Source organism: Zootermopsis nevadensis, unplaced genomic scaffold, assembly GCF_977971745.1.
Source record: "Zootermopsis nevadensis isolate Lab colony 2312 unplaced genomic scaffold, Znev_1.0 Znev_ptg000011l, whole genome shotgun sequence".
NCBI lineage: Eukaryota > Metazoa > Arthropoda > Insecta > Blattodea > Termopsidae > Zootermopsis > Zootermopsis nevadensis.
Window position 1 is genome coordinate 8893499 of NW_028259143.1, and position 22889 is coordinate 8916387.

General features: G+C 37.7%; 2 protein-coding genes across 9 annotated transcripts in view; one reads left to right on the top strand and one right to left on the bottom strand.

Annotated features, from left to right (window-relative positions):
* The window catches only part of csul (protein arginine N-methyltransferase 5), a 546076-nt gene that overhangs the window by 122920 nt on the left and 400267 nt on the right, over window positions 1-22889 (top strand). The window contains exon 1 of one of the 4 annotated variants that reach the window (XM_087347241.1): window positions 290-565. The exons of 2 other annotated variants lie outside the window; for them this stretch is intronic. The gene's annotated coding sequence lies outside the window, so the exon portion shown is untranslated. Of the gene's footprint in view, window positions 1-289; window positions 566-22889 lie in introns of those variants that run through there. One more of the 4 variants, XM_087347242.1, reaches the window with a different exon arrangement.
* Window positions 1-22889, bottom strand: part of LOC110836151 (uncharacterized) — a 321064-nt gene that overhangs the window by 10106 nt on the left and 288069 nt on the right. For all 5 annotated transcript variants that reach the window (XM_087347246.1, XM_087347248.1, XM_087347244.1 and 2 more), the window contains 3 exons: window positions 10429-10580; window positions 4841-4975; window positions 1730-1959 (listed from right to left, as the gene is read on the bottom strand). In XM_087347246.1, coding sequence (XP_087203372.1) covers window positions 1730-1959; window positions 4841-4975; window positions 10429-10580 — 517 coding nt within the window. The remainder of the gene's footprint in view (window positions 1-1729; window positions 1960-4840; window positions 4976-10428; window positions 10581-22889) is intronic.

The following is a 22889-nucleotide window of genomic DNA, read 5'->3' on the forward strand; positions in this document are numbered from 1 at the left end:
AGCGGGACGAAGATTCCGTAACATTATTTAAAAACGGAATACAAAGCCATGACCGCAGGAATAAATCTAGTCTAACTGCTGTATTGCAGGTGCGTTAGTTTATTGGTCTCTTCAGCTAGCTCTGCATGTGACGGAATATTGCTCCACCCAAGGTCAATTTTTCGTCATGTGTTTTACTTTCCCCGCTGCGTTTCCCAGTAAGAATTGCTGAATCGCTGTGTTAGTATGGCAAATAAAGGAGAAATCCACTGCCCCCTCTCCTACCTGTTTCTCGTATATTACCCATCATACAACGCGAGAATAAAATCCTGTGACTGTCGCCATTTCCTGTGTTGGTGAAAATGGTTCTGTTGCGTGGTCGCGTGTTTAGTTTGTTCTTTTAATTAAATGTGTTTTATATCAGATAGAGTGTTTAATAATGGAAAATGTACGAAATTTATGTGTCTATAGTGACATTCTGTGCAGTGTATCTTATCCCTTTATTGTCAGTGCCTCATGAGTTTGTGATAGTTAAATACGGCTTTCAAGAAGCAGAATTGGAAAGCTTTTGCTGCCTACTAATGTAAGTATCAAGCAATATTTTTAAACACTGATATTTATATTGCAACTAGAGTGGTTTTAAAACAGATTGAAAACATAGCTAAATTTACAAGAAGCATTATAGCAAGTTTTCTCAGAAATGTAATCACATGGAAAGTTTTTGCGAAAGATTCTATTACAAGTTGCCGAATAAGTTCGATAAACCAAGTGTAGGCCTAGGTATTGAGTAGTTATAACGCAACGTTAATGAATCCGAATGTTAAAGTCTATAAATTAATTAATTACATAATCTATTTGCAAATATATGGCGTATTTTAAGACACTACCACGGCCCGGATTAATAGCTGGTCTTCTTCGGGCTAGAAATTGAACACGATCCCTTCTGAATAAGAAACAGCAATGCGATGTCCGGTGAACTGTAATTAATTAAAAATTAATATTTTATGTTTCATTTTGCTAAATATAAAATAACATTGAGACAACAAATAGGCTGATGATGGAGGCAGTCTGTATTTTCTTTTACAAAACGTTGGTATCTGCCTACAAGTCCACACGGCGTTCCAACCCAAGATGACCAACATGATTTGTGCACTGACATGATAACCAAATATCTTAAATAACTATATAAAAATACTGTGATAATGGCTGACTCATTCCAACCGTACTTATGAAATTTGGAATGTAGTCCACTAAATCGTAAATTTCGATACGAGTAAGGAATGGTTAGATATTAATTATTACATGTATTATTTAATGATCGATAATTCTAAGTAGCACTTTTAGTAAGAATGATTATCCCATGACAGGGGTTCGATTAGCCTGTAAACTGATGTCCTACTGCCGTCTTGTCCGTCTCTGTGGAGGGAGGATGTTTTTTTTCTGTTCACTGCCACGCCCCGATTCGACTATGCATTCTCTATTCAAAGACTACACGAGGTTCTTCCTCTAGGGCAGGTCGTCTGCAGAGTTGGCAGGCTGATCACTTGCGGCCGAGGTGTAATAGTTCGTCTGGCTAACGTTCTAGTAGTTCGGTTGACCTCGAAGGTCCAGTACTTCCATCCCAGCCCCACACATTTGTCTCAACAATATTAGATGATCTGTATGTACTAAATTATGTTTCCTAGTTACATAATTTACCTGCTACTTCTTGTTTACACAAGAATTACGTAATGAAGTAAGAATAACTCACCACTTCTTCGTCATGCTTGGGACAGGAGCAGGGCGATGTTTCTGAAGGCGTGTGGTCTGAGGTCTGGTCATCTTTCTTTGTATTGTCTGACTTTGGAACCCCTAGTTCGTAGATGGTCACCATATGAGCTGCCTGCACGTGGACCATCAGATCCCAAGCGCCCGGGAACGAGTCCTTGCACAGGACACACAATAGCATTGCCGTCGAAGACGAGTCGTCTCCTGGGGACTCTGTGACATGCATAGACGATTACCGAGTGTGGATTTTAACCCTTTCATAAGGGTATTTTCTTCTTCCTGCAGTCATAATTTGCCACTCTTTGATGCAGGCTAATAAACGACATTACATCGATTGTAGAGTTACGTGGTGTGTCGACTGAGATTGTAGTACAATATTATGAGCGATGTTGTGGAAAGGTTTGAATACAAGAAATCAAGCCCTTTCCATAAACACTGAATAAATTAACTATACTGCTGAACGGAGAATAGTTGAAATGTAAAGCGAAGTAAAAGCAAACACAAACTTTAGCAAGGGAAAGGAAACACGCACACAGACACACACACGCTCGCGTTATAGGCTACACAGTTGAATAATATCAATATTTAATTTAAACATGAGAATTATTTGTTGCAAGGCAAGAAAGGCTCAAGTCCATCTCATTTTTAAACCGGTTAACCAAACAGTGACACTACGTATGTGATCATGATGTGTGTTAGAATGTAATATTAGTTTTACGAGGACAAATCTTTGAAATATATTCCTTTTTCTCACCGCTAGTAATTCACTTAAGTCAAAAATATTTTCATTTGAGTTCTAACTTATTGAACAAAAACTAGTACTGATGAGTACTAATTCAGGCCATCATTTATTTTCTTATTCGACATTAGAAATAACAATAATATTAATAATGGTACAAATGGGAATGCGGGTAGGCAAACATCCACCAGAAGCACATAAGCAACCCTTACATTGATATGGAACCTGTAGGTAAATGCCACCATCCGATTGGTCGGTTGTGCTTGGTATAATAACGGTGGTTCCGAATGATGAAAGCTCCCTGTCTCGAGACGTCAGAGAAGACGCAGACGTAAAAGACTTAGGTAGGCCGCACAGCGGCATGCGTCAAGACATGTAACAGTCAAGACACGATGTCTGCGACATGACGCAAAGAAAGAAGCACAGTTGAAACGAATGAGATTATGAAAACCGCCGCACACCGGCCTGAGTCATGATGCTGACGTCAGCTTCATGCTGCAGACACGTGCAGCGAGACTCGGCATGTTTCTTTTCTGTGCGTCAAGACTGAGACATCAGTACTCAAGTAACAAAACCAGTGTACGTTATCGACATGAGTGAAAAGCAAATAAATGTTAAAATAGTGCAGACGGCTGAGAAACTCTCCGAAGAAGTTCCTAACAGGATTCTGGAGACATTCGATAATAAGACTGGAATTTCACCGGATCGTTTAACAAGTCGCGCGCTAAAACGTACGCACCATGTTGAGCACACGACTCATTAAAGTCATGAATCCACTTCCTTTTCCTTCTTTTGCGTAATTTAAGCCACATGTACATTAAAATATCTTCCTCACTCGACGACGTCATGTCATCAACTAGAGAAGATGTGATAAGACGCAGACACGTGCTACTCCGGTGTGCGGACTCGAGTCTGAATCACGAATGAAGCAAGACTGCGTCTTTTGTCTCATGTCTTGATGCTTGTCTTGACGCAGTTGGTGTGCGGCCGCGCTTATGCATCTAAAATAAAGATTTGTGGATAGTATAACCATTCGATACCGCCACTGATATACTGAGTACGGTGAACCAATAGGATGGCTGCATTTGCCTTGAGGTTCCATGCCAATGTAGGGAACGCGTGTATGAGAACCAGACAATTGGTTTATGTGTACCGGGCAGCGTATGAGCTACAGATGTAAACCATACTTGGCAATAACATAATCAGTGGCTGTGGCGAGGTTGGCGGGGTATTGGTTTCAGAGTCGACATTCTAGTTTATGGCTACACTCAAGTCATCCCTGTACACTGTCATTTGATTGCAGTCAGACCTTACTGCTAACATACGACGCCACAGTTGTGCTATATAGATGTTAATGCCGTATTAATGTAAACATGGGCACACATGCAGTCAGATACGGACCCATTGTCGACCTACTATAATCGAGAGATCCCATGAAGGATTGACGTTTAGCTTCTAAGTAGTTGTCCGGTAATTATGTGCCGAGAGTGAGACATAATATGCTTTGTGATAGATGAAAGCAGATTTGCAGCTGAAAAGCTTTCGACCCTCGACTGGCTTTATCTGCACATTCCTTGCTACTGGCCGCATGTCGATGTTCCGTTTTTTTCATGAATCATCTCTCACAGTAGATTTTATTTTTGTTACGTAATGATAATTGTTAAAAATTAGTAACAAGAAAAATGCGTCCATGAGTTCACATTAAAATGGTGCGTTTATTTTTAGTTGTAACGCCATTTCGCTTCAGTGGCTGATTTGGTAGGCTGTTTATTTTTATTCCATTCCTTTCAACATTACTCAGTGGAACTGATATATTTTAAAAATTCTGATGTTACTTTTACCTTTGAGAAAACAAAATAACAGCCTTCCAAAAATAGTGTGTGCTGCTTTCAGTATTTTGGTGTGCCATTTTTTTTGATGTCGAGGCCCTAATGCTGTACTTAAGAGGTGGATTTACTTGAATTTAAAAATTAAATGTATACGCAACTTTTAAAATTCCAGTATTTAAAAGGAATTAACATGTATTATTCAAAGAGTAAGGGAAATTTCTTGTTAGAATATATAAACTTCTCACACGAAATTTTAAAACTGTCTTCGATTTTATTAATTTATTTTCTTTTATACTAAGATATTTAGATTTAAGTTAAAACGTCTCCCCTTGTATAGAATATGGTACATCTATGGGGCTTTACATTTAGTAAATTATGTTAAATGATTAATGGTTTTAGGTTTTGTTCTTGATCGTACTTGAACGGCTGTAGAACGTGATTTTCACTGGACAATCATTTTTGCATTAATAAACACGATGAAAAACAAGATTGTGAGAACTGGAATGAAATGTCTCATATTACTTACTATTGTTTATGCCGTTAAGTGTGTGACATTTGCAAGTGAAGCGGAGTTTGCAGTACGTTTTCTTGTGGTCCAGAAGTTCTTGCAGCTCTGTGAACATCTCCCTGCAGTTGCCACATATCAGTATGTCAGGGTTACCTGAAATATAATAACGATATTTATAAGAACCTGGCTACATTAACAGGTTTTTATTACACTTTAAATTATTCAATGTCAGGACTTTTTCCATCCTCTGTTCTTTAAAACCACGACGTTTCGGAGGCTGGTTCTGTCTCCGTCTTCAGGTGAGAGGTACCTACTCTGTTGGGTCCCTTAGATAGAGCTAGTCTCTGTCACCTGAAGACGGAGACAGAACCAGCCTCCGAAACGTCGTGGTTTTAAAAAATAGAGGATGGAAAAAGTCCTGACAATGAATAATTTTAAGTGTAAACTACATTCGTCAAAACCCTTTAGAATTGAATTACGTTTTTATTGGTTTAACTTAATATCTCTACGCGAATGCAGTTATACAGGTGGTCCTAGAAAAATGTATACACATTTAGTGAATTAAATTAAGACATTTTAAAAAACTAAGCCAATACATACGTCAGCATTGGCACTTAGTGAATTAGCGAATATAGTGTGGGTGTTCTAAATGACCACGGTTATAGCTTCGTCGAACAGTTGCCAGCGGTAAGCAACTGAGTCACAAGCGACCACCAAAGTATTGTAATGTGTAAACATATCTTTTTATTTCTATATTTCTTTCATAAATACATGACCACCAACTTCCGAATCCTTAGTTACTTATTTGGCCTGTGTAACGCATGGCGCTAATGTTGAGTCGCTAAATAACCAACGGAACAGCCATTAATTAAGTAAATAAAAGATTGCTGTAACATGGCTTGAAATACCAGGTGATTCAAAAAGGACTTTACAACTTTGAAAGTGTATAGAAATTTATTCAGAAGGCTTACAGAATCGGTTGAGGTGTCATTTTGTAGCAAACCAAATCACGTTTGACTCACGTTGTGCTGTAGTACCAAATTCTGTCACCGCGAGCGCAAGCGGCAGTGCATTTGAAAATGGCTCGAAAATTTTCTCATACCACAGTTAGACGAAGATGACCAAAAAGGACGCATTCACTTCCAGCAAGACGGCACACCACCTCACTACCTCACAGAAGTCCGGGATTTCCTCAATAACCGTTTCCCAGGTCGGTGGATTGGTCGAACAGGGTCGATACCATGGCCACCTCGTTCTCCAGATTTGACACCTATCGATTTTTTCTTATGGGGTTTCATTAAAGATCGCGTGTATGTTCCACCCTTACCTGCCAATCTCACTGAGCTCAAAGCTCGAATTACCACCGCAGTTGCAGAAGTGATACCTGATATGCTGGATCGTGTTTGACAAGAAATTGATTTCAGGTGGGATGTCTGCAGTATCACCAATGGCAATCACATCGAACAAAAATGACTGTTTGAGGTAAAACGTGATTTATTTTGCTACAAAATGACACCTCAACCGATTCTGTAAGCCTTCTGAATAAATTTCTATACACTTTCAAAGTTGTAAAGTCCTTTTTGAATCACTCTGTATAAAGAACGGAAATGCAAATATTTAGGTGCACTAACAATTCCTTTCTGATGCAAATTTATTTTAAGAGACATTATTAGTTGTTTTAAATTTAGCCCATGTTCACGTCAGTGTAACGCGGAAACCTGTCTTACTGGTAAATTTCTTTATTACAGAGCCCAACTTAATGTGCCAACAACCTATCGCAACACTAGTTAAAAAATTACACACGTTCAGTTATACAAACATTGAATTTTATAGCTCATTTGCCAGTTTTGATACTATATAAAGCGAACGCCACGTGGTCGTCGTTGCCTAGCAGCAGGAAATTATACACTGTATATAGCTTTAAGTTAATTAAGACTGTAATTCCACACTCTCTTGAAGATCTGTTGCTTCTATTAATGCCGTAAGTTCCAAGATAGGTACTATAGCTGAATCTCAAGGCATGTGTTAACAAATGAATGTCTATGAATTTGCAACAAGTTTCTAGCATTTATGAAATTTCCATCAATTTCTTTCGCTCCGAGAGATCTGCTCTCTTGACTGTGTTTTTTTGTACTTTTTCTCATTTTATCCCAACATTGTTTGTGAATTATTGCCGAACTGAATTTCACGTATCTAGAAACAGTGGTTCGTTAGTTACAGCTAACAAAATGCAAGGTGAAGTGAGTTTTCGAACGGTCTTAAAATTGCGTATTTTAAGTGATCTGTTATGAATAATTTCAGAACGTTTTATAAGTAGCGCTAGTGTCATCCCAGTTCACAAATTTCAGCATCTGCCATGAAGTACGATATTCGTATGGCATTAAATATCACAAAATTCATACAGAATTTCATGAGAACCTTTAAGCTGAGTCAGCATTTTAAAGTGGAAATACACACACCAGCAGAGAACGTGGCTATAACGTATGCCCTTTTTTTCCTTCCGAAAGGAACGATGAAGAATTGTGATTGCTACATCTCATTAATAACAGCCTCACCAATATCGGCTGAGATGATTGTGCCGCTGATCTAACCGCCTAGTTCAAAACGTAGCTCCATTCGGTATTCCAGTACCGCAGCCGACTGAAACAGCATTTAATTTCAACACGTCAGCAGAGTGGATACATATTTTTCTCGTGGAGTATATCGATAAATAAAGCCATAGGAAGAAATATTGCAGTTTCTGACTCTACAGGCCACCTGTACACTACTGAAGCTGCTTTACGTCGTGCGTTCTGCTACAATTTATATGGACCGCTGGCCTTCCTAGCGGTGAAAACTTGCAACCCTCTGCCAATATAGGGAGGGTGAAGGCATGAACGACTGAATATTTTACAAATGCTTCTGCTGACAGTGGTATGGTACTGCCACAATGGCAGTTTAAGTGTTTTGTTTCTGTGTCTGGCTGCATCAATACGGCTGATTTATAGACCATTTTTATTGCTGTTATAATGCCCTTTAGTCGTTCCCCATTACAGTCATGGCGGATGCGACTCAGCGGCATCCAACTGACCATAACCTCCCACACCCAATCGTAACACAATGGTCAGGATAATTCTGCCCAAGAACGTGCGACCTGCGTCATATTTCTACGTGTCACGTGTAATTTCGTTTATGCATTAATGTACACATTCGCTTTGTCTTTGAACAAACGTATGTCTGTTTTAGAGACGCCCTGAATGTACGACGCGTAGGACAGAAAAGTAAGTACTAAATTTTTTGTCGAAATATGTGAAGGAATAATACCACTTAGAAGGCCTAGGATTAAATTGGAGGATGATATTAAAATGGATGTTATAGAACTGCTGGGTTGGGTTTATATGGCTGAGGATATAGACCGGTGGCGGGCTACTGTAAAACGCTGGGTTCTAAAAACAGCGGGAATTGCTTCATAACTTAACGGCTGGTAGATTTTCAAGGACTTCTCAGTGGAATTACGCGTAATTAATGTTTCAAAAGTAGTAATTATTCGGGATAGGCTTGAATGCCTAATCCGTGGAATATGAAAAAAGAACAATTATAATGAATGATGAAAATTACGCCGATGACTCATCAGTGTAACGAGCTCAGCTTTGGAACCAGAACGTTTGTAACACAAGGCACATCGACACCAAAAGCTCAAGTAGAAAGGCAGACGAACCAAGACAGGAGAAGCAAAGATACCCCATCTCAACTGCGATTTCTTTCGCGAATTGTCGTTCAAATTTCTTTAGGTGGATGGTGCACACCTTTGATTAAGGTAGCTGGACCAAGTAACGGCACTGACTTTAATATGGGCACCCCTGAGAAAAGCATCCTCTTCTTTTTGCCTGTATAACGCGTCACGTTATCCCTTCAGGTGTTCAAACGGATCTAGATTACAGCATTCACAGTTAGCAGTTGATGTTTTAATTGGAGAAATAACCAATGTTTCGCAGTTTCTGTCTTGAGTCATGTGTACAGATTATTCCTGGCTTCTGTTTCTTGTGTCATTTATTCACACAACCACGTGATTATGACCTATTACCAAAATGAGACTTTACGTGTGGGTTATTGCGCCTATAAATTCTCATCGCCCTGATGATGGAGGCAGTAAACATCGTTGAAGTTCTACTCGACTACACTGCGCAGTAACCCAGAAAACATTCATCTTCTTGATACCTAAATATTTAACCAAGCAGAAACCAGGTTCGGGGACATAATGGAGCTAACTTGTTGACATTGGCAACAACATAGCAGCCAATTCATTTCTGTAGGTTCTGTTTAGTAACAATCAATATTGTCTGATTATAATTTAAAATATCTGTAGTACATTGGATGACTCACATATATTGTAAAGATTTATGAATATGCTAACAGCTAGATGCAAATTGGTAAGTTATCAATACACATATCAGATATGTTTATTGTTCGTATATTGGAAATATTTTGTTTTCTGAATCGGAAAAAATTCTCAATCACATACGTATTCTCGTATTTTAACAAAGTTTTAATACCTCCGGTGTGAATTAGCACAAACACGTTAATCCAATTTGCGCTGCTGGAATGTAAAATGCTATTGCTAGCTTATTTTGAATTATTTGTATGTTTTGCATTTATGAAGGGTTTAATGGGTGTCTGAACTGAACGAACGACGATTTGAGATTTAGTATTGGACGCGCACTTAAAGCACGTTGTTGCCATTAAATCGAAAGCAGTCAAGTTTCAATTAATTACCGTAAAAACGCGCGCACACATTTAATCCACCGTCGTGGCCAGATGATTATCATTCCGTATTCGGAACGTCGTGGGTTCACAACTAGGACCAGAGCCGTATTGATTCAGCTGTGTCGTGGTTTCTTCTGTATCATTTCCAATGCAACATCTATTAATCATGTTGTCACGTGATACTATATTCTAAGCTGTTGTTAGAATCGTTAAATAAACTATAAATAAATTAATAAAGTCCTTATTTCATTGTTTCTTTAGCTTTTCATGAAAATTGTTTGGTGCAATATCAGCTAATTTTGTAACAATGCGCGCACCACCTCTGTTATTTCTGTAATTTTGTGTTTAACAAATCGAGAAACGCTGAACGCATTTCCATTAAATTTGATATTAGGGAGATATACGAAAATGTGTCAGGTTTAGTTAAATTCGGGCAAAATAACCTGCACTTTAGTTGCATATGCGCTTATGCGGAAGTGACTGACAAGGTGGGTGGACAACCCTGTCTATATTAATTACGCAAAGCCTATATACTGTATTTGCTCGATTTTTAAGACGACATCCAGAGTAGCCGATGCGCCTATAAACGCACCACTACTACTGCCATCGATTGAAAGACACATCTTTGATTTAATACCATGTTTTAAGGAAAAAAAGTTATATAAGTTCTTAAACGTCATAAAATGGAAGACGCACCTCGATTTAAGAAATTTTAAATTGTAAAAAAAATATTTCTTAAAATCGATGAAATGCGGTAATGTAGTCTCACCATAATACATTTTACGCTACGCGTTTAATCAAGAATGATTCGAAATTTCGTAGTTTCCCTTTGCTACTGATCGTTAGAAATTGAAGGTACTTACTGTATATCTTCAGCTGGTTCAGAGGTGGCTGCACCTTTTTAGAGTGGGGAGCTTTGATGACCGGTCTGGCAGGTGGTACCATTAGCCGTGGTCTTTTGGGAGGTGGTACAATTCGTGGTGGTCCCGGAGGGAATGACGCTGAGGCGTAGTAACTGAGGAAAACAAAACATCTTTACTGCCACAAAATGAAATAATTGCTCTCCTTTGATGCGTGAAGAAACCTAAGGTTTATGATTTCAGTGTAACTGAGTTGAAAACACGCGAGAAGTGATGACTGCATTAAAACATATGAAGTAAGATTAAATTTGGATTGTTGCATATTGAAGAAAATGTGGAAGTATAAGAATGGTCCTTTTAATAATAACATAGTCGTAATCTTTGATTTTACCATCATTATGCACACTACAAAGGAAAATCTTCTCTGGACCAGATGTTCATAGAGCTTAAAAATGGTTTAACTTTACCCAAATGTGTAGTCCTTTAACAACAGGAATCCTAATGATTTTATATTATTTTAGTGTGTGAGGCGGTGACACAATATATTACTTGCGCCGTCTTGCAGATATGTCCAGAACAAGACGCTGGAATATACGTATAGTAGTGATACAGTTTCATTCGGGCGTATGTACACTAATAATGAACGTTTGTCAAACCAAATAAGCGTAAGAATTTAGTCTTTTATAAATCAGTCATTTAATCAATTTGACCTTCCTTGCTGCTGTGCCTCAAAGGGAGTGTAATTTCGGAGATCTAAACTTACATGGGAATGAAATTATTTTAAAAATCAGTCTGAGAGAATTGGGTTATGAAGATGTGGGCTGAATAGTCAGTGATTTTCTATGAATACGATGATAAACTTTCGGGTTTCATAAGGGAGGAGGATTATTTGGACAGTCCGGTACCTATCTATCTGGAGACCGGCTATCCTGATTGATGGTTTTCATCGTTTTCCTCAGTTCCTCGAGGCAAATAACAACAGTAAATGAAGCACAGTCACGATATTATCTTCCCATATCATTTTACATTTATTCTCCGTTATTTATCCTATCAATGGATGACATGTAACTTGAGCTGCTGACAGCGTAACTAAATAATAATTCGTGAACAAAATAACTCAACTCTGTACATGTAGTTCTTGTTGTTAGTTACCTGTCTCTAATGGGATTCACTAGGATATAACGATGTTGTTCTTGTGGGTTGTCGTAAGTAGATAACCAACATTTTGGAAAACATACTGTCTCCATCTTTAGGGTTGAACTCTCCATCTTTGTCTCTGAAGATGGAGACAGAATGTTTTACAAAATGTTGGTATCTACTTACGACGCCAAACCCAGAACAACAACCTCGTTATTCCCACCGCCGTGAAAACCGCAAATGGATTTAATTCTTGCCCTATTTACAGGGGTGTGTATGCGTTATGTGGATTTTTATAGAAGAGACACGTTGCAGTCGGCTGATTCCATAACGAGGCGTGGCGCATTAAGTGTTTGGAACTCTGGTAGGTCATTTGGCATGTGTAGGCGACTACGTGTATTTGGTTTCAGTATTTTGCTCTGACGGATTCGATGCATCGCGCGTCCGTGACACTCAGTTTCCATAGCTCGGACTTACAGTCGTAAAATTAGGGTCTGTTATATTTCGATACATCACATTTTTTTATCAAATATGTTTGGTGCTCCATAAATATAAGCGCTAATCAGGAAAGTAAAAAAGGAAGAACATGTTACATAAATATTTATAAGTTCGACCACATTGAAAATGACAGGTTATGAAAATTATTACCTCTTCGTCGCTTTCAGCAAATAACATTGTACTGCAACGTTTTGAAAGGATCATCGTTTTTAATGGGCAGAATTAATCCGTAGCTTAGTTTGCAAACTCGATTTCGGTTCGAAAGTTAATTATAACTGCCACTCTTGTAACAGGGGCGTAGATGTAACCTTCTTAATATTTCCGTCTGCGCGTTTCTGATCATTGTATGTCGAGTATCAAAAATTCACCGTGTTATAATTCGTCCAACTGCGGTATCATACGAGCGTCTATTTTTGTGTTTTTACACATGCCATATATTTCGACAGTTCCAACGATACACGGGCTTTCTATTCGAACACTGATTACTGTTTATGCAATGTTATATCTACCTGTTGAGGTTCCCCTCAAATACACAGGGTTTTATAATAAAATAATGATTTTATGATGTAACACATTATGTTAGGCGACGCTACGACCCAGAACGCAGCCATCTTCTTAAGACCTTGTTCCAAAGTAAGGCAAGGTACTTACATTTGTGGCTGTTACTGTCCAACAAAAAATGACAGTCGTTTCTACACTGTGTGTTTCGGAAATCTAGTGTCATGTTAGAGAGTATTTTATATTGTTACAACATAATTTAATTAAGCATATAGTGGAGAATTTGCCTGCTTAAAAATTATAATTAATAACTGTAGAAAGACGCTTTAGGAACGCTCAGTTGAAATGAAGTGAAATCATTTAACATGTATAGAAGATAGGGAGAAACGGAAATAAAAGACGAGTATGTGGTTAGAAAATTTCAGTTTAATGCCTGAATCTGTGTGCCTGAAGGCAGAGTACAGTTGTATATCGTGACTTGCACAGAGAGAGTAACTGATTTGCAGTACGAAGAAAAAAACGTAGCTGTTGACATTTCAGATCCATAGACCATTAGCTACCAGGTTAATAATATAAGATCCTGTCAAAGTCTGAAACGAAATTCAAGTGTCAGAACCGTTGAAAGCCCATTTTATAACTACACAATAAAAGTGAGAGAACTCGGGCTGGTTTGGATGTGTAACACAATGACAGACATTTCTGTTTCAGTAATAGATACATTATGTCATTTACAGGTTTTGCTTTCAGTACGCAAAAGTTGTCTTCTGGAGATTCTTTGTGAGGTTTCATGCCTTTCTGCCAAGTAAATGGGAAGCAGACAGCGCACTACGACTTCTTTTGTCTACATTGTCTGCACGATCCATTTTTTTTCATAACGCGTCCTTGTTCTTGTCTCCTGTAATAATAATACGTCATATTTGTTGAGGTTGTGCTGAATGTCGCTGTAACTGCCTAATTCCATTTCCCTTGAAGATGGCTATCATAACCCTGATGATGCAGGTAGCAAGGACCTCTACAACAATATTTGTCGGGTTAGTATCATTTTTGTCAGTGTCTAGCCATTGTATCTTTACAAGAAACCTAAATCGATCACTTAAACTATCACCATATTTTTCTCGGTCCAAGTGAGTCTAGTTTGAATGTTACTAGGATTGAATTCGATCTCTGTGTCTTTTCTGGTGATTATATCCGTTTCTTGGCCAAGATACTGGTGTCCCAGAAGTCTTCACGGAACACATTTTTAATTTAATCTCACCCTGCAAGAGGACCATCTGGCCTCTTCCAGCCCAAAGCCAGTTATTTATCTTAAATAAATGTTATAAAATCTTCTCGGGCGACTAATCGTCTATATAGCCCAACTTTTCAGAGACCTCTGCCTGTATCATCCGGGAATGATGTAATGGGTGACCTTTGTTTCTTTATATACATTCTCGGTGCCCCTTCCTGTACGGCCCTTGACCAATCGGGATTGCGGACGAACACGTCATTGAAACCATTACAAAAATTTACCTGTACACCATCTAATTCTGACTTTCTTTTATTCCAGCCCGAATGATTTCCGATCTATTTGCACTCTGTTCTGATTGTCGTAACATTAACACATGCTTTTTTTAAACCATCAATTTAAATAATTTTTATATTAGTTATTTAACAATGAGGTTATTTCGGTGTTTTGAGGAACGAAACAAAGGTATCGGATGCCAAGCTTGTATGATGTTATCTCGAACTATTTCTGGGAACACCAATTAGTCCATTCAGATGAAATTTATCATGAAATGTGACAATAAAATATGTTAATTTTGAACTGTCTGTAATGAATAAACCTGTTGGTCTAATTGGCGGCAGAACTTGTTCCATATACAGCTATATTTTATTTTCAGTGACGACTGGAAATTTATTAAGTCAACTTTTACTTCGCCAAATTCGATATATAAACAGGCGTATAATGTGTAAAAAAAACAATAGAAAAAGCTGAGATAAATGTATACAGTGTAGAGAGAGCTTGATACAGTTTGTTTAATTCTCACCAACCGAGACTTGTGTTCTTTAAGCGTAATGATCACAAAGTGTTCCGTTTAATTGCCTTTAGTTTTATCAAGTTGTCAACAGCAGTTGTTTGTTTTTTGTGTACGGTGGAAACCTGCCAAAGAAACTGTTTCGGGATCTCTTTGAAAATTTCTCCACAATGTCGACAATGATGTTAAAATAGGCAATAGGTCTAGTGGATCTTCCGACAAAGGACAGGCGCGTAGCGAACGTTTTTATAACATCTGTATAATGACTTTGAAGAACCTTTGCTACAGTCTAGAACCGCTGTATTGCAGTGTATCCAGAAGGTTCCACAATGAATGAAAGTTTCTGAAGATTCTCTTTACATATTCCAGGAGATGTGGACTATAATGTTCTGAACATTTCCTTGCATCGTAATCTACCTCGTAATTGGCCTTACACTGTATGATACCCGTAACAAGGGAAAAGGTTAGTAAGTTATTAGTCTTGTTGACATGCTTTTTATAAGTACTGAGGGATTGTCTCCATTGAATTGTTTGTGATGTGTATCACGAAAATTTGTCAAATAAGTAACTTCAGTGCTGAATCATATATGTATATTAAAATATGAATAGGATACTGAAAGGGAGACAGACAACCGGAATTTCAAAGAATAAATTGAAATTAACACCTAATTTGTAAACGTATTATGAATCTAAAGAAACACTTTAAGTAAATTCGCTTATTAGACTTTAAATACGTCGTATACGGGTTACTTGTGATTGAATTTAAATGTAAAACAAATCACTTTTGCGTTTGTGCTAACCAATGAAGTCAAGACAGAAATTTATGAGGCATAATCTCCTTTTCTAGGAACTTACGTTTAGCTGATGCATTGTAGTTATACTGTCGATGAATGAAGGTTTGCATAAGGTTCGTACTAAGGCAAACGTCTGCCTAAAGCGGTTAAAAGGAAAGTTTTGTGTAGATAAAACCTATCTGATACACGCTCATTAACACAAAAGCAACTCCTCGGCTTTAATTAACTTCTCAAGCTGTGAGTGACAGAATCTTGATTGCTATCTACGGCAGACCTACATAGAATTCCACATACTTACAAAAATATATTCGTCCAATGAATCCATCATAATTCGTCTTCTCTTACTTAACAAACAAGCGTTTCAGAACTCTTGTAATTAAACGATTCTGGGACCGCGACGATCGTACATTATCGAATGAGACTTAATGTCATTGTGAATGTCTAGTTGTACGTGATTTGGTAAGAATAATTTTTGGTTTATTTAAATGTATAATCGTACCATTGGGTAGACTGAGGAAAATCATTAAAATTCTGTATTTCATAGCAGATACCTGTTAAAGATTTCAACCGTCTTCCTCCCGAACAAACGTCAGGAGCATTAACGCTTGAGATAATCTCCTAAGCTACCCCCTGAACTAAATGCCATCATTACAGCATAATTTGAATTAATTTACTTTCGCAGACACTTCAGCAAATGTGTTTATGCATGCTACGGATTTAGCTATTGAACACGATAGATTTGTGGCGAAATTCAATGAGATTTCGTCTTCGTGTTATCTGAGAGCGTTAACATTTAAGAAAGGATTGAGATGTAGTCAGAGGTGAGGTGAAGTATTTCGAAGAACAAATATGTCTTTTCTATTGAACTATTTTAAAACAATATAGAAATTATTAAGCATAACATAGTCATAGGTGAGCTAGCGTGTATTGAAAGATAAGTGTCTTTTCTATTAAACTATTTCACCACAATATAGAAACGTGAAAATTTTAACACATTTATGCCGGAAACCGTGATGTTGCAATATACGTAACAATTTCGTAAAATTACGCTTTGATACGATTAGCTTTTCGTGTATCTTTCCTCTGTCGATACATGCAGTCAGCAGTGTTATCTGCCGAGTTGTAGAGAACAAGGGGATGTTACTGTTTATTGTTTCTAGAAATTTAATTTCCAAGTAGCGTATCTAAGAAATTAATTTTAGGTATGCATATTACATAGATGATAAATGACAGATAAATAAGTTTGTAGTATGTAATTATGTATTTATTTGGCTAGCCAAAAAATTCCATTATGTTTAGAAATCCGAAGACTTATCGCTATGCATTATAGGTTAAATGCTAGCCTTCCATCTCTGTTACCGCATTTATTGTAACCTGCCTCTAATATCCACTGTAATTGTTACCGGTATAAGGGCTGGATGAAGAGTACAGATTATACAATACTATAGCAAACGCCAAAATAGCATCTATTCAGATTAATGATCTGAAATGTCCCTAAAGCTGCCCATATTGATGGCTGCTACTACTGGGGTGCTCCAGACTCATGTTTATCATACACAAGTCCCCTTGTATTTTTGCTGTCGACACCAACTTCGAATCGAACGTCGTCGTGGTGTAGTTAACTCTCCTGTTTCATGTTCAGGAGGTCCCGGGTCCAAATCTGAATTTTGTGGTTTTCTTAAGTTACTCTAGGCAAATGCCGAGATAGTGAATTAAATTAGGCCACAACCACTTCCATACACATCCTTTACAATTCATTATTCAGTATCACCCTCTCATTCGTCGCTATATAGTCTGAGTTCTTGAAAGAGCGTTTTCAAATAAACAATAAATACATAAATATATAATACTTTTTCGTCGTTCCCTATTAAACTATTAGTAATACAGCTGTTTTTAAAGATAATACTAGCTCTCGTATTGATTTTCATTACATAATTCGACGGGACAGGTTTATGGTAGCTGAAGAGATGGTTTAGCATTTGAACAAGTCTGTGGTACTTAAGGCGAATGAGGAAAGTTGAGAGGAAACATTTGTAATTCATTTACATGCATCGTGTTCGTATCCCCCTTCTCCCACAGGGAAATTAGTCAACATGGGCAGTAGTGTTCAGATTAGTATTGCGAATTTCCTAAGTAACTGTAGAAGTTCAAAAACTTTGAGGATCGTCCATTCATTTCAAAGAATTAGTTCTTTCTCAGCTTAATTACATCTGAACAAAGAAAATGAAACGTTACTGCCGATTAATGAAGTAAGTAAAGGATAACCTAAGGACAAAGTTGGTCGGTAAAAACAATTGTTCACTTGTACAACCCTGTCGCGTTCAATAAATATTAAATTTTAAATTCCGGCAGAGAGATATCCAATTTACTTGTTCATGCTTGCGGAATACTCGTCACAATTTAAAATACTGATCTAATGGGACTTAGCCTATAAGTTGCTGTTGAAGATGGTGTTATTTCTCTCACTTTCTGCGGTTGTAGTAAATGGAATATGTTACGAAATATAGAAAATGAAGAAAACCACTGGATTAGACAGGAAAAGTGAGTACAGAACTGTGGCTAGTGAAGGATTAATTTAGAATCCTTTATATGCATGAGTTGATAGCATCAGTATTCAATGATATGAGAGCATAGCACGTATTTATGCTTTTAATCTCTGGCAGACGCAACAAAGACCATCGGATCTGTACGTGCTTGTCACGTCCCACGAGGCATCACAGAGAATTTATCCGTGTTGTTACAAGAATATTTGCATCTACGAATAAACGAGTGTAGATGGCTACATGTCTAATGTTACTGGTCGTGTGGACAAATGGATTTAAATGCTCTTACTAACAGCATACTATACTCATCAGTCAATTAAATTGGGATACAATGCCCGCTTTTGAAAATAGATAATTTCGTCCAGTATTTGTTTAATCAGTTCATTTGAAATGCACAGACTACAGCGATTCGTTCACGTGATTGTGTGTTCCAACAGAGACAAATTCAGGGGGTTGTGGAATCCTGCGCGGTGATTAGAATTAAGCATTTATTGGCAAAGCAAAGGACATAAATACTTTACGCTTCATTAAAAATAACCATTTGTTACGTTTAGTAACTCTGAGTATTACTGTTTATTAATATGGATTACATTTCTTAACTATGTCTGGTAAACGCAATAAACCGAATGATTATACTTGTTTGGATACATTCTGTTTTATGTTTTTCTTTCTCATAAATTCACACGGGCGACTTTTTCCTCAACATTAAAGCTTGATGCATATTTTAGATCAAATATCGACCACGTAAAACGTTTCTTTAACAAGAAGGCCTGAACTAATTTTTCCCAAATATTTTAAGGCGGTTTTGTGAATTCATTGCGTTAGATTTTGCATCTCAGTTCTGTATTTTGATGACCGGCATTGTGATAATCTTGGATGACAATTTAGCGAACAGTCTGTATTACGTGGAGTATATAGGCAGTCTCCACAACACTCAGTAGAAAACACTATAAACTCCAGCCCAGCCGTGTCTGCTCTTTTTCTGTTTCGAGACTGCAGTTGATTTTGCAACTTGAGATTAGGGAACACGATTAATTCAAGTGCCGTGGCTTTTAAAGCTTATTGTAGGTAGGCGGTAAATTCTGAATAAAAATTAAAATTATATAATTCCGTATTTGGCTTAAATTAATTATTGTATTCCTTCGTTTCGTTGATATAAATATTGCAAAATGTCCTTCGACATCAGATCAGGAAAGTATTGCAACATATTCATTATTAAACTTGGTTTTAAATAATCCGTAAACCACCTCTGCTCTCTGGTGAGTGAAGTATAAACCCGGTGTGTTTGAATTTCCCACTGGCGTATGACTACGGGAAATTAATTTAAAATAGAACCAATACACTTGGTCATCTGCTTGCTAGGAGCCGTCGTCGTGCGGTAGACAGAGTTTAGGTGTGAATGTCTATGGTACGTAGACCGTGCACTTACATTAGGCCCACTAAGGGATCGTACTGTTGGAGAACTCGTATTATACATCGGGAAATTTAGCACGCTAGGCTTATGTCATTATGTGTAGATTACACAACACGCTCTGTTGTAACGGTGTAGTCACTGCAACGCCCTCCATTTTAATGTACTGATGCTGGCCCTTAAAGCCCTGTTATTGTACGAAGCAAATTTTGTATGTGGCCTTGTATGTGTAGTTTTCAGACAATCGATTTCTAAACTCGGCAGTGCTGAGGCATCTTGAAGTCGTCTGTGGATGCGTTAATGCCAGTTCGCTTGGTAGATGCCGGCAAATTATTGTCATTCAATTCGTGATAGGCATGACCGACATATTACCGGCGTGTAGTGCAATGTGAGGCTGAAGTGAGAGGATTCCATGTTCTAGATATACAAAACTGAAGGAAACAAGAAGCAGTTACGCTTTATATAAATACATTTATTATTTTATGTTATATAAAATAAAATTGTGCTATTTAAAATGTAGCCCCAAAGAATCAGGTACTGTGGCACAGAACTGAAATATAAGCAGGTCTGAACCATTCCCGAGACATTTAAGTCAAGGTCACCCTGATTGCTAGGCCGATTCTCACAACAGCTGCGTAGGTCCGTTCACGAGCAGCGTCCCTTTTAGTTCTAAACATTGCTTAGCATCGAAATCGTTCGCTGTCGTTTGAGGACCAGGTAACTACATTAACAACTGTAGATTTCATATGCCGTTATGCTGAGACATTAATTATACTCGTATATCATTAAAATTTCGGAAATAAATGAAAATTGAAATTTTTATAACTCCGAGTAAAGGTTTTATGAAATTTACTTCATCCATTCTTAAGTTTCTTTATGCGTACTGACAGACGGACGGACAGAGTGATTTCAACTGGAGAGATGTGCGCGCTCTTTTCTAGAAAAGCCGTTCAGTGGTACAAATAAGAAATATAATCCACTCAAACCTCTACGTTTTCTTTTTTGTATACTACAAAAGATAAAAATGTTTCGTGGTCATATTTAGTTAAATATCTGTCTAATTAATCAGATTTTACACTGGTAACAGTTGTGCCTTTGCACCGCAATAACGCACTGATTCTGTCTGGCGTGAACTGAACGTTTGCGCTGCCAAACAGTTGATTTGGTGCACAGATTTTATGGAAATACGTCATAATTACAGACTGTTGGAATTTGGATCTGTATTATTAACAGAAGTGGCTTTATACTTGAATTCTGAAACGTTGTCAGTGTTTGATTTCAATTGGTTGGACACACAGTATCACGCACCCTTATAATGTCATTGCTATTTAATTAAGGTGTTAGCGTTACATAGCAAATAAAGTGATTATGTTCGGTTAGGATAATGAAATGACTTTCATCATCCATTAGAACAGGAAGCTAGTTGCATAACGCAGAAACAGTGACAGTGTAAAATTATGGACGTGATACTTGGACCTTTACCAAAAGATGTGAAAATAACACACCAGTAGGAGAGACTGGAAGCTCTTGAGATACTAACTAACTAGATGGCTTAAGGAACCAAAAGGTTCATCACGAAACTAACCAAAGCCCTCCACCTGACCCTGTATTGGGCCACCACATCCAGTCTCCTTCAACTCCTATCTCCCATAGATCCCGCCTGAGATTATTCTCCCATCTACGTCTAGGTCTTGAGACACACAGTAGGTATTAAAGGTGCAAGCACTGGAAGTATGTAACATGAACGCTGTTCCGTGATAAATGTATCTTATTATGACCGCGGCTGACAGTTTTGACAAGTGAAACCCATTCTGTAATAAAGCTTTTTATCCGAACTTCTTTACAAGTGTCCCGGGTCGGACAGTCAAGGCCAATACAAGCACGTAGTAAACGTTCGCATTGAAAAGTGGTACCATGAATCGGACGTATTGCGATTTTTTCGTCAAATGTTCAGATGTGCTTTCTTCCGCCGGATATGAATCGTAAACTCCCTCCCACAGCGGTCCTCAATTTTGAGTAACCTGCTTGTTTGGCCAAGATGGGTTAAAGATTGCGAAGCCGGAATAAGGCTTTGTTGCTGATTTAAGTTACATTTATTATAAGTAGACACTGGACACCAGTTTACCATCTTAACACAAATGAATGACATAGGGCAAGAGACAGAAAGCTTCTGTATTACAAGAAGAAAGTTCGAGTACATCAACCCAAGCGATTAAGGTTCTTGACCAACAGTCCGAGGAAACGTCTATTCTTGTATCTGCACTCTATCCTTTCGAAATACCATCCATAAACGATTTACACCTTTTATTTAATAACATTAAAATGTTCAGATGAATTTTAGTTAGTGTTCATTCGTTATTAATTGAAATGGCTCGTAACTCGTATTAAAGAGACGCCAGCGAACAGAGTGAGCAGAATTTAAAAAAAAATTAATCCCTTTTGTTTTCACGATTTACGCCTGAATTTTAACTAGTTAATTTGTCATACATCATAAAGACCATTAAATGTCAGCAGGTTACTGGTTATGATGGAATTAATGAAACGTGAGAAATCTTCCATCTGGTCCTGAGGGAGGGGTGAATGGGTTATTTATCAGGTGGAGATACCCATGTAATTCCCTACGCGTTGGTGCGTTTGTATTCGGTTACGATCAATCAATCTATCGCTTTCATTCATCATTAACATTTTTTGGGAACTAAAGTTTAGGCACTGTGATATCTGCTTTCCTGATGATGTTGAAATCGCTACAAATGCTTCAAAGTGCTGTGATACTTCTTAGTTTTCCGACTGCGGTCCATGTACCCTATATGGGTGTGATATGATGCCATAAGTTTTATGTAGTCACACAGACAACCGAATTAAAAACAACTTAATTGTTCGAATTTGTTTTAAGTAAGCTGTATAGAAGTATCTTGAAGTGCTATTACATAATCCTTTTCTTTTGAAGTAAACGTCTTTTCTCCTGATCAAAACTCATTTTAAGAACTCCACAGTTACTAAGTTGTGTAAGTATAAACGTTGGTGGTGTTATAATTGTTACTATCAATTAATTATTGGTCTAATCACCCCCACCGCAGGGCATTTATGCGCGATTTTATAATATATTGCCCCGAATTATCAATATTTTGTTATGTTTGGAACGAACTTCGTAGTAGAATGAACTGCGTTTTGAGCTGATATTTATATTTAAACTTGGAAAAGGCGTCTGTACTAGACCGCGATGGTGTGGCGCACACATATTACAGACTACAGAATAATTTCCTTGTCTGTCTTGTTTATTGGACAATCAGTTACACAGAAGTTCCACATGACAAGCCGCGTTGGGCTTCGTTATAACGAAGCAGAAGTACTTCATAATGGGACTGTGTGTGGTAATTCTGTACGCTTGTCACAGTTGCACGGATTGTAATAGGAAATTAATTCTGACATCCTTGTACCGAGAAACTATGCGTTTACAGCCGTATCGATAGATTGCTGGGATAATCGTTTAAATTGGATGTCTCAAGTTTAAGTGTTTAGAATGTACGTAATGTGCGTCGAAAATGCTAGAAACAAAATGTTAGAAATC